Source organism: Mus pahari, chromosome 5, assembly GCF_900095145.1.
Source record: "Mus pahari chromosome 5, PAHARI_EIJ_v1.1, whole genome shotgun sequence".
Taxonomy (NCBI): domain Eukaryota; kingdom Metazoa; phylum Chordata; class Mammalia; order Rodentia; family Muridae; genus Mus; species Mus pahari.
In genome coordinates this window covers 154917562-154929920 of record NC_034594.1, presented here as the reverse complement: position 1 = coordinate 154929920, position 12359 = coordinate 154917562, and the positions used below count along the sequence as shown (strand labels likewise).

The window sequence follows — 12359 nt, the reverse complement described above, 5'->3', positions numbered from 1 at the left end:
CGAGGCCAGCCTGGTCTACAGAGTGAGTTCCAGGACAGCCAGGGCTATACAGAGAAACCCTGCCTCGAAAAACCAAAAAAAAAAAAAAAAAAAAAGAATTGGCTTCAAAGCCTTTGAGCCTCCGCCCCCTCCCTCACCCCTTCCCCTTCCAGAATCTCAGAGAAAAATTTCCACTAAGAACTTACTATACCAGATCGTGGTAGTTAGTTCCATAGAACCACTGAGACCAAGAACCAGGAGCTATGCAGTGACTACCACATGGGTCATCTTCCCTGACCTGTGCTGCAGGACATGGACTTCTCATCTCCTATCCCTTCCAGGCAAAGGAGGCTCTCAGTCTGGCTCCTGCCCTGCACAGAAAATGTAGCAGTTGTGCATCTTCTGTTTGTTCTCAATGATGCTGGCACCTCAGGGAGTTATGTCACCCCCACCCCCCACCTCCTCATCCCTCACCCTGCCACACACACACACACACACACACACACACACACACACACACACACATGCAGTTGATGTTCACAGCACCTTGGGAAGGACCTCCTATTCACAGGTAATAAAAGTCAAGGCAGCAAGTAGGTTACTATCCATCCTTAGCCAAGTGGTTAACAGCTGCAACACAAACTGGTTACGCCCCGTAAAGCAGTCTGTCTCCCCGGCACTTGCCCCCAGAATCCATAATATATTCACCAAGTCAACAGCAAAAGTAAGTAGGTACCTTTCATCTGCAAGGTAACGGTATCAATAAGACTGGGGTGAGGGTGGGAGCCCTGCTCTCCGCTTCTAACTCAAAGCAAACGGGGAGATGGGTGGAATCTGGACAAGACTTTTTAAAGGCCACAAAATAATTCATAACTGAATTCACCTTCACCAGATAAACTAGAAGTTTCTTAGAGATTGTTTGCCCATTTTAAATGTAATTCAATACAATTGAATTGATGGGGGAGCCCCCATAAGCTACTGAGTACACGCTGTTATACTACAATCTAATTTTGCAGGAGCCTTCTACTATCCCCCAAAACCTTTTGTGCGTGGGTGCATGCGTGTGTGTGTGTGTGTGTGTGTGTGTGTGTGTGTTGTATACAAGTGCACACACCTGTAAGTGTGCATACAGGGACTAGGCATTGGTTAGGCATCTTCCTCTATATTTCTCTACCACAATATTAAAGGTTTATTTATTTTACTTTCATGTGTATGAGTGTTTTGCTTACAGATATGTACGTGAACCACATCTATCAGACCCCCTGGAGCAATAGTTCTAGACAGGGCCGGGTGTGGTGGCGCACGCCTTTAATCCCAGCACTTGGGAGGCAGAGGCAGGCAGATTTCTGAGTTCGAGGCCAGCCTGGTCTACAAAGTGAGTTCCAGGACAGCCAGGACTATACAGAGAAACCCTGTCTTGAAGAAGAAGAAGAAGAAGAAGAAGAAGAAGAAGAAGAAGAAGAAGAAGAAGAAGAAGAAGAAGCAAGAGATGACCAAGCACAGCCTTCCCTCCCAAAGACCCTCGCCCTTCCTAATCCTCCTCTGAAAAGCTCAATTTACTGGGACAATGATGAAATGACCACTGACCAAGTTTACTACTTCTTAGCCTCCAAGTCCATTCCTGGAGACACGTTCATATACACAGGCAGGGTCACAAAATGCCTGGCCCGTGAGGGCCGCAGGAACCCCTCTCATCTTCACGCCAAGTATGTGGAGGCTCATTCACTGCTGTGCTCCCAGATTTAATACCACTTCTAAATAATGTTAAGAATTTGCTTTCATTTGACTTCTCTGATGTTCCCAATTTACCTTGTTTAAGATTAATAAAGCAATTACAATACTCCCAATTAAGAAGCCATTTCAAAAATGTACTCTCAATTCCAACTGGTGAGCAACTCACTTAATTATTTCTATTTGTTTTTCTTCTCGAGTGGGTAATGTCTCTCAGAGCAGTTCAGACGTGGTTTTTATAAAGATAAAGGGAAAGTGGGCTAAATCCCTCCTCAAACTCAGCCCCAAGTCCATCTACCCAACACATCTTCCTGGACCAGAGAACAAGCACGGTGACTTTTGGACAGCATCAACCATCACATCCTCCTTCTCCAGATTTAGCATTTGGGGGCAGAAATGCTCTCCGAGGCTCAAAAGTCCCAGTTGCCACTATCTCTGTCTCTCTCCTCCTCAGTGTTCAGATGGCAGGTGTGAGCGTCTGTCCCTTGCCTCCTAATCTGGCTTTATGTGACCATCTGAAGACTCTATGAGTGCAATCTCACTAAAGATGTCTCTTAATAAAGATATAAAAGATGGGAGAGATGGTCAAAATCTCCTCCTGGTGCATTCGGAAATTACAGGGGGTGAGATATACAAAAACTGTCTGTGTCGCTTTTAACTCTCTAAGGACATGTTAGCTAAGGATCATTAACACTGGTCCAGAGTGCACAGTAAATGCAAAGAAGGCTGTCACAACCTTTAGAAGAAGATGGTGACCATGCACATCACTGGCAGGGGTGCCAGGGTCCAGGCATCTCTTGCTCAGAACAGATGAGAGTCAAGAAACATCCCTTTCGAATCCAGGGTTCTTGGGCTTCTGGGTTTCTTCCATTATGTACACAGGGTCCAAGGTTCAGGCATCTTAGTCTCCACCTCATCCTGGATTGTGGCATTTTCTGTGGATTCACCAGCATGTTTATGGCCCTTCCTGATCACAATGCCAGAGTTCCCTTATGTCATGGTAGGAAGGGCTAACTCAAACAACTTGATAATTTCATTGTAAAGGGACATTTTTTTTTAGTTACCTATATAAAATAGGGCTGGGGTGGATGTATTGGAGATTGGAGTCCTCATCTTCTGGCATACTAAAAGAAAGACTGTAATGAAAATGACAAGCAGTCTAATGATATCATCCCTCGGGTTCTTCAATTATGTAAGGATAAATAATGGTATGTGCCACGCATGTCCACTGTGCGGGATTAAATGAGGTAGCATCTTTAAGGCATAGGAATAGGTACTGGCACACTAGACATACTACTGACAGTTTGGAAACGTTTACCAATCACTCAAAAATGTGGTCCATTTAACTTTCATCCCATCTTTTCTCAAGCATCCACAGTTAGTGATAGCTCACCAGTTCCTGTGAGATTGGACCAACAAGTGGCTAAGTCTTTGAACAGATACACGAGTCTATACATCTTATGTATCTGCCATGAATGTTGCTGTGTGCCTGGGTGAGAGGTGGCTGTGTTTGTAAATAAGCTAAAAAGCCTATTCATTTGGCCCTTTCTTGCCTTCAGTTAGGAAGCAATGATCCTGGTGACCTATTTAGACATACTCTAACCCTGTGTGGTTACTTTAATTATCAAACACTGAATGAGCTTCCAAAACCAGGCAAGGATAAAGAGAAGCAACCTGAAAAAGTCACTTTTCTCACTGGTATCAAGAAATAACACCAACTTTTAAGCTGAACTAAAAATCGATATTAAGAAATGTTTGTGAAAGTCGTTTGCAGTTAAACCCTTGAGAAGGTTTGTTTGTATGTGCAAATAAAACCTGAATGCCCTCACCTGTGCATTTCCAGGGTCTGCAATGGAGCCAGGGCCTGCAATGGAGCCAGACCACAGAACGGGGAGATGGGGAAGGCAGCTAAGAGCTTGGAAGCCAGCCATTCCTAAAAGTCCCCCTTACTGTGAATATATATTCCAACACTCCCACTGGATGCTTAAAGCCATAGACAGTAGCAAATTCCACATACTTTATTTTATCATATGTATAAATATATATGCACATATATACACATATATATATATACATATATACATATATATGAATGATAAAGTTAAATCTGTATGTTAGGAATGAACAATACCAAACAGTAAAACAGAACTTTTATAATAAGCACATCTTCTGGATATTATCTTACAATATCCTACTGTATACTCGACAAAAGGATAATTTATATTCCATGCAGAAGGAACTGGGCAGGTTGGTGAAAGACCTCCTTGTGCTATTCAAAATGGCACTCACTTGTTATTGCTTGTTCTCGACTTTTCCGCTTATTATTTTCAGGTCTTCTGTAATAGAGATCCATGTAACAAACTTCTCTAATAGTATCCGTGATATGGAAAAAATGGAGTCAAACAGAAGTTACATGACCTGCCCATAGCCATGCAGCCATGTAAGGGCAGAGGCTGAACTTGAACTCTGTTCATCCTGTAAAGAACTCGGAGCCTGTGTTCTCCCTTGAAGGTCTTCTGGAAGCACTGAAGAATATATCTCAGACACCAAGAATAGAATAGCACAGCTGCTCTTCTTCATTTCTAATTGGTACCTACTAGGTCAACAAGACACTTGTCTACATTCACCATTACTCTCGGGGAGAAAAGGAACCCTGTCTCCCTGACTTGCCTCTTCTCTTTTGGGTTGTGACATGTGAGACTCACTACTTGTTACTGGGAATCCTTCTGAACCCCCAGATCTTTCAGATTTCACCCTGTCAATAATCTGAGTTTCCAGCTGAGAAACTAGGTGCTGATGCTGGGAGAGTCGGGACTCTGTTGACCAGGTTCAGAAAGAACTGTAATTCAGATGGACTGACTTGAAAGCAGGAAGTGGGAGGTACAACCTGCCCACCATTACATTCCTGCTCTAGACTCTTAGCTGGGTGCCACCACCTTCCCAAGACCCTTAGGAAAAGACTCCAAGCTACCTGTCTGTCGAGTCGCTGCAGTCATGTATTCTGCACTCTTCAGACAATCCTCTGCTCTTTGGTGAGTTCGATCATGTAACCATCTCCACATCTCTGTACAAGATATCTCTGCCACCCACTCCCACCCTAAGTGTCTCCCTGTCACTAAAGCCCCTCCTGACCTCTCCTCCAGCCTCCCCAGATCACCTCCAGCCAGATGTGGCCTCGACCTTCATGATTGGCCCACCCACAGTGATTGTTTTCTAGGTGGTGAGGCAGGAATTGGGGTATCTTTTTCTTGTTCTTAGCCAACACTAACACTGAGCATTTGGCTCAGATGCTGCACTGGCGCCTAAAACATAAAAATGTATCGGCCAAGATCCTTGTCCTCAATGGGCTAACCATGTATGACAACAAGCTGCAGTGGGAGCCTGGGGGAGGGGACGAGTTTACTGATCAGAGAGACCAGAGACGATGACACTTAGCCTACACTTTCAAATTGTTCATTGGGAGAATTAGTTTAAAAGAACAACGTAAGTAATTACCAAGTGTCTATGGCATTTCCGTCCCTGATACAAACTCCCTAAGATTTATAAAATCCTCCTTATTTTATAGATAAGGAAGCTGAGATACACACACACACACACACACACACACACTAAAACCTCAAAGTCATCAAGTATCAGAGCCCACCCTGAGTTTCCAACAACAGAAGGCGTTCATCTCTGAGAAGTAACTTCTAGGGTAAAGTCTAGGTCCTCTTCCTGAACATCCAGGTGGATTGCTCTAGTCATTTCTCAAAAGCCAGGAGGCTTCTAGGAAAGCAGACTGAGGCAAAAGAAGAAAAGCGACTGAAGACACAGTCCCCAAGAATTATGGGCACAGCAGGGCCCTGTATCCCCCATAAGCCTGGTAGGAGTCTGCTCAGGATAATCCTTTCCAGAAGGGTCCAAATGAGGACCCTTCTACCCAGCTGACAATAGACAGCCCAGGGAGACCCACCCAGAGTCTCCACAAGCTAAGTCAGGCTTATAAAAGCTCTCCTAGGGCTCAAAGAGTTGAATTGGATCTCTAGCTTCCCAGGACAAAGCATTTCGGTTTTGATGGAGTTCTTTTCTCTTTCCTCTTTTGTCTGGTCATTTTCTCAATTTCTCCCTTTCTGGTTTAGGCTTTTTTTTCTGTAATACTTATATTTGGCACACGATTCCCACCCCACTCTCCTAGCTCTGACGATTATACCCCACTATTGTGGTGTTCTTTTTCCTCTGAAAGCAATCAAAAATGAAAATCCACATTTCAGATCAGGCTCTATTAAGTATGCACCTTTTGTGGGTTAAAAAAGGAAAGCGCTCTCTGAGGGCTGATTTCAGCTGTGTTTCACCTACAGATTAGACACCGGTGAGACTTCTGCTCCTTAGCAGGCCATTTGCATCTGGTAATTGAGAAGGAGGTCAGGAAGGCTGGAGGTAGAAGCAACTTATTCTATGGAATATGTTAGACTGAAGCGTTGCTAATCAAACTGTGGTCTTTGTACCAGCAGCAAAGGCTTCGCCCAGGAGATTACTGAATATAGACCTGTGGGGCTGAAGAGATGTCTCCTAAGTACCTGCAATCTTCTAGAGGCCCTGAGTTGGGATCCCAGCGCCCATAGTGTGCAGCACATGACTGACAGGATCTCAAGCTTCAGGGAATCCTGTGCTCTCTTCTGGTCTCCTAGGGGACTGGCACAAGCATGGTAGATACTCACACATGTACATAAATAAAAACTGATAGAGACCATAGAAATGCAGGCTCTCTGGGACCACCCAAAGCTAATGGAATCAGGATCTATCTTTTAACAAGATCCCAGGGTTTTTTGCATACGCATGAAAAATTTAAAATTTAATAAAGGTATGGGGTAAAAGTAAATAGCCTTTACTGTCAGCCTGGACACTCCATAGATTTCTAAGAAAGTAAGCCTGTTTGGTCAATGCTTTAGGATGTCCCGCCACTGTACTTTCTCACCCAAACTGTGGATTCATGTGGGAATCCTGGAATGATAAGTATTCCTCTGCATAATTGCTGAAGGTGACATCAGGCTGGTGGCCAGCCATTCTGCAGCAGATAAATAGTCCCTAAAAGGAAAGGGTTTGGACACTGGAGGGTGACAGGGAACCCGTACTTCCTGTTTTCAAGGCTCTGGGAAGAGGAAAAAGACACCACTGTACAAACTATGGGAACTGCAAAGGTGACTGGTGAATCCAGAGGATCTTGGGAAACTAAAGCTGAGAAAGCCCAGAAAACAGTAATGGATAAAACCAAGAGCGGGGCGCTTAAATCAGGCCCATGCGCAGACCTCACACATCCTATAACAATGGCAGAGTCTCGGGGAGATGGACTTCGATTAGCTCATCTGTCATCTACATGAGAGACCTGTGCCAGGAGACAGAAAAGTGTGTGGACCTGGTTAGAAGGACTGGGAGCCAGAACTGAAAGGCCAGTGAAGAGGAAAAGGCAGTGGTTGCTTGCGTACTGACTCCCAAATCCTCATGAGGTAGTTAGTATCCAGACAGAGGAGAGTCCTGGTGAGCCACAAAGACGTTGTCTGGACCCACACTTGACCTTGTCCTCTGTGAAGAATACATCTGCCTTTGAGATGCTTCTAGTAAAAAAATTAAAATAACAGCACAAAAAGTTACTCCTTGGGAAAAAAAAAAAAAGTAAAAATCACCCACCCACCCTCTCCATCCAAAGCAGAAGTCAGTTTCCTCTGTGACTCTGACTCTGCACGCTGCTATAAACACTTTCACGCCCTTGGCATCGAATGACTGTCAAGTGGACCACCTGAATTACCGACTGCGCTGTGCTAAGGCCTACGTTATCATTCTCCTCCCTCCGTTTTGCTAAATGTTTGCTCACTTTATTTGCCCCATCTTCACCTTCAAAGTCTCTGAAACAGCAATATTTTCCAACATGGAAATGGTTCATCTATGCCAAGCAATACTTGTGTTTCGTCGAATGAAATCTACTTAGGCATCCTCTGTATTTCGGCTAGGAGAACGCAAACCTGTCCTTCACATGTCCACATCAGCGATGTCTCAAGGAGGCTCTGGAACAGGCAGGAATGATGGACAGTGGTGTACAAGGGAGAAAGGGAGAAACTTAAGCAGGGGAGGGGGGAGAAATTCAGACAGGAATTCCATTGGTCTTCCTCGATCACAACCAAAAGAGAGCCCTCTCTCTTGGAATCAGGTATGTTATAGATTAGCCGCCTTACAGGGACTGGGGCTATCAATTTGATTTCAGAACTCTCACTTCATAGAAGAGTCCTTGACTTAATCCCCCGCTGTAAATCAGACCTCCCTAAGCAGTCTTCCAGAAGCGTACCTGAAGGAAACTCTGCAGCCCTTCCCCTCCCCCAACAGCCACCGACATGCCTCAGCACACCACCTCCAAGAAAGAGAAAGTTAACTTTCAAATAAACCTGTCCTTCAACTGGTCTGACCATGTTTTCAGACCCTTCACATTCTTCAAGGCGGTTTATTCTAAAGTAGCTCAAACCCAGAAGCCCAAACCTGACCTGTGTGCGAAGGGCAAAGATCAAGGGTTGAAGGGCCACAAATACAAGGCTCCCCCCCCCCACTCCTTTAATCCTCTTTTTCCTCTGGGCCAAAATGGGAAAATGCGCCAGGCTTCTCATCCTTCCTTCAGAAAAGCCCAGTTGGGCTGCCGGTGGGTGTGCGAGCCTACACCGGTTCCACACAATTTTCTGTGAACTCCAGGGGTTTTGCAAAAGGCTGGGACACAGGGACTCTATTTTTCAGGCACCCCTAAAGTCCGCACGTATGCAGGAGGCACAGTGCTGTCCAGTCAGCACAGTCTCCCCTCCCTGCTGGGCCATCCAAAGCTCCCCCCATCACAGCGGGGTCACTCACCACCCGTGAGCTGTGCAGGGCCAAAGCACAGCGCCAGTTGAAACCACAGGATCACCGCCAAGAGTCTCTGGGGAGACTGAGGCTGCTGCTGCTGCAGCTGCTGCTCTAGAAACCCATCTCCATTGCTCGGGTTCATTCCATGATACATCTTTCATCCACAGAGGGCATCCAGCTTGCGAGAGTCTGCAACCAGGAGCGGAACACGACAATACCCCGGGGTTGCCCGGGCTCTGGGGCCAAGCTCTCCCTCCTCCACCCTCGGGACCCGGTGCCTGGGCTTTGCGGGCTCCATCCCATCCCTGTTTGCCCCTGCGCAGCCCCCGCCCCCTTTCCCACAGCGAGATCCTCCCTGCCACCCCCCATGCAGGGTCCAGAGAGTAGCAGCCACCATGGGATACTGCGCGTGCGGGAGGGATGGAGGAGGGGAGAGAGGACAGGGGTTAGTGCACACTGGCTCTGTGCTGGTCCCCGGGATCCAGCGGTTCTGATCATGACAGGAAAGTCTAAAGCCTTCTAGCATCAAGCGGCTGAGAAAACACTTTTCCCCGGGCCTGTACATTTCACTCTGAGGAATCTCACAATGTGTCCCCTGCTGCCCCTGGATACTTCTCTGCTTTTCCAAGGATTGGGAGGCTCCTATTGCCCTAGTCCCTTATGAAATCTGAGCTGTTATTTTTATTTTAAAAATTCCTCCCTTAGGGGAGCTGAGCCAGGAGCCAACTCGCCCAGCCCGGCCTGTGCACGCCTCCCCGGGGCAGGCAAGCCCCTTCCGGGCTCCGGCTCTTACCTGTGGGTCTCATGCATGCAGCTTCCTTCCCTCCTCCGCCTCCTCCCCCCGCCAGTCTAACCCGCATCTGTGCGCGACCTCTGCTGCCGCCGCTGCGCGAGCGAGCAAGACAGAGGAGCGAGCGAGCGAGAGAGCAAGCGAGACGGAAGCCTCGGCGGCTGCCGGGCTACACCGCCCCCGCCCGTCCCGCCGCGCGCTCCCTCCCCGGGCTCCCCCGAGTGGCCGGGGGCGGGGGTGACGAGGGCCACGGCTGCCGGGCTGCGCGCCCCCGGGAAGGCACCCGCGCGCCCGCTACCTGAGCTCGGGAGCGCGCGGCGGCGGCGCGGAGAGGGGGAGGAAGGGACGAGGCCCGGGCGCGCGCGGGATGGGCAGGGGCGCGCGGGCCTGCACGCGCCTCGGCGGGTCCCAGCCAGCGCCGGTAGCAGGGGTAAGGGGATGGCGTGGGCGGAGGAGGACGCCGTGGCCAATGGGAAGCCGGCGCGCCTGCACCTGTCGGGCACGAGTCGCCAGGCGGCGGCACACAGGCACACGCATTCACACACGCGCATACGCGTATGCACGCACACATACCCAGGCACACGCACACGCACACACCGCAGGTCTGCACCGCGATCCTTCACCAGTGGCCTCTGGAACCCTTAGCCCCGTGCGTGCCACCAGAGGCTGTGACCTCGAAGGTGGAGGTGGACAAGATGATCCCACCCAGAACCATCACCGATGACAGGGTTAACTTGAATAGGGCAGTGTAAGCACAACCCTTGCTGCTAAAACCTCAAGTTCTTGGTGACCCCGAGCATCTCCACGCGGTCTGAGCTTCCCCTAGAGCCCAGAGGACAGGCGGAGGAGGCTGGGTCTCTGTAGCCAGTCCCTTGCACTGTCGGCATTTCCCCTCTTGGAGATAGATGCAACCATCTCTTGGAGCTTTCTCTTGAGAGGCTCTCCCCCAGGGAGACAAGTGACCGGACAGTGAGATGATGGGTGCCAATGCGGGAAAGCTGGGTATCACCAGAAGGGGAGGCTTATTTCCTGTGGATAAGAACCTGAAAGGATCAGGGGTCCCCAGGAAAGAAAGTCTCCCCCCCCTCAGCAGTCCCTTCCAGGTGTCTTAAGTTCAGCCTGCTGCTAGCTCTGCTCTCCCAACCTTTGCTGTTCCCCAGCAAGCTAGGCCTCCCTCAGAGGTCTGGGCCGGGCTCCATGGGTACTCAGTCCAGCCTTGGTGATTAAGGGGTGTGCCTTAATGAGGTAGGGCCGGCAGGCAGTATTTTTGAACCACTGGATCTCCATTATTCTGTAGCAATTTGTGGATATGAAAAACCATGTTTCTGATACAGCCACCAAATCATCTCGTCCTTTTATCGACTTTCCCAAAATCTCACATACTGAAGGTAGTTTGGAAATTACAGCTTTTACCGTGTGTGCTCTTACTGCGAGTAATTTTAACAAATTCTTGTAGGAGAAATTAGCTTTTAGTAGATAAATCTAGTTCAATGTTGTTGGTTTTTTTTTTTTTTTCGATTTGTAAAATTGAGATGTCAGCTTTGCACGGAGTAAGTTTAACAGTTTTGGTTATCACAAATGCATTCCTGCTAAAGCGTGTACTTTGAGGCCCCAAAGCATTACTTGGGCATTTTTCTGTTTCCAAGGTCCTAAGATTGTTCGCTGCAAATTGAATATTTATTCTAGTTTATTCTCAGTAAAATATCTACCGGTTTAAAAATAACTGTCAGATCCACAGGGCATAAAACTATTTGTTGACCATGCGACCAACGTATCTGAAATCTGCCCTTTAGCTGCAACAATCGGCTTACACAGAATACCAGGGCCAACAGGAACATCCAAGTTCATCTGTCCCAAGTGTGGGATCTGTGCTTAAGTCTCCTTTCTGACACAGTGGTATCCAGCTGGAACTACATCTCAGCAGTAGGCCACTTGCCTAACTCTTGTGTGAGGCTCAGGGCTCCACCCCTAGTACCACAAAAATTAAATTATTTGTGAACAAGGTCATGTAGCCTCATTCAGTACCCGAGGAAACCTGCTGTAGTTGCCAGTTGCACTCAGAAATGCCTTCCTTGGGTGGGACTGCTCTACTTTGGGTTTGTTTTTTCTGTTATTGTGCTAAAACATTGACCAAGAACAATTTGGGGAGAGAAAGATTTTTACTTGGCTGACAAGTTATAGTCTACCATTAAGGAAAGCCAAGGCAGGAACTAAAGGCAGGAACTGAAGCAGGGGGAGGGGAGGGCATGGAGGAATGATGCTTGCTTACCAGCTTTGCTTTCCATGGGTTGCTTGGCAGACTTTTCGTATTACAGCTCAGCCCAGGAATCACACACACACACACACACACACACACACACACACACACACACACACACGTGTACGCATGCACACTCATACAGTGGCCTGGGCCCTCCTGCATTTAATCAGCATTTAAGAAAAAGCTCCCACAGACATGGCCACATGGAGACAGTTTTTCAGTTGCAATTTCCTCTTCTCAGTTATGCTTAATGTTAAGTTGACAAAGCTAGAACAGAACCAAGAACCCTTCCCAAAACGTTGCCTGTGGTTCTGCCTCTCCTTTCTGGGCTCACACCGCTAAGTCAAATTCTCCTTCTTTAAGACAACCTTTCTAGTCTGGAGAGATGACTCCGTGGTTATGATCTCTTGCTGATCTTCAGAAGACATGAGTTCAATCCCCAGCCCCCCACATGGTGGCTCCCATCCATCTGTAACTCCAGTCCCAGGGGGTCTGACACCCTTGCCCTCTTCTGATCTCCACAGGCACCAGGCATGAACAAAGTGTGCTTACAGACATGCAGGCAAAAATCTTACAAATATAAATTTTAAAAGATGGAAGATGGCACTTCATTCAACTGGAGATAGAATCAGGTTTCTTTGCCTTTGTCTTCTTTGGATCATATGTAGCCATTTCCCTTTATGTGACAGTTTCTAGGCTCCTTGCTAGCTTGTGGTTAAACTAGAGCTAGCCCATCTCCCC

The 12359-nt window shown here is 47.8% G+C and overlaps 1 protein-coding gene across 2 annotated transcripts in view; it reads right to left on the bottom strand.

The window, feature by feature from the left end:
• The window catches only part of Susd4 (sushi domain containing 4), a 129569-nt gene extending 120000 nt beyond the window's left edge, over positions 1-9569 (bottom strand). Inside the window, exons 1-2 of one of the 2 annotated variants that reach the window (XM_029539038.1) lie at positions 9362-9569; positions 8575-8757 (exon numbers count right to left, since the gene is read on the bottom strand). In XM_029539038.1, the coding sequence (XP_029394898.1) occupies positions 8575-8722 (148 nt within the window). In that variant the 5' untranslated portion in view covers positions 8723-8757; positions 9362-9569. The remainder of the gene's footprint in view (positions 1-8574; positions 8758-9361) is intronic. The other variant, XM_021198057.2, reaches the window with a different exon arrangement.
• Between the last annotated feature and the right edge of the window lie 2790 nt (positions 9570-12359).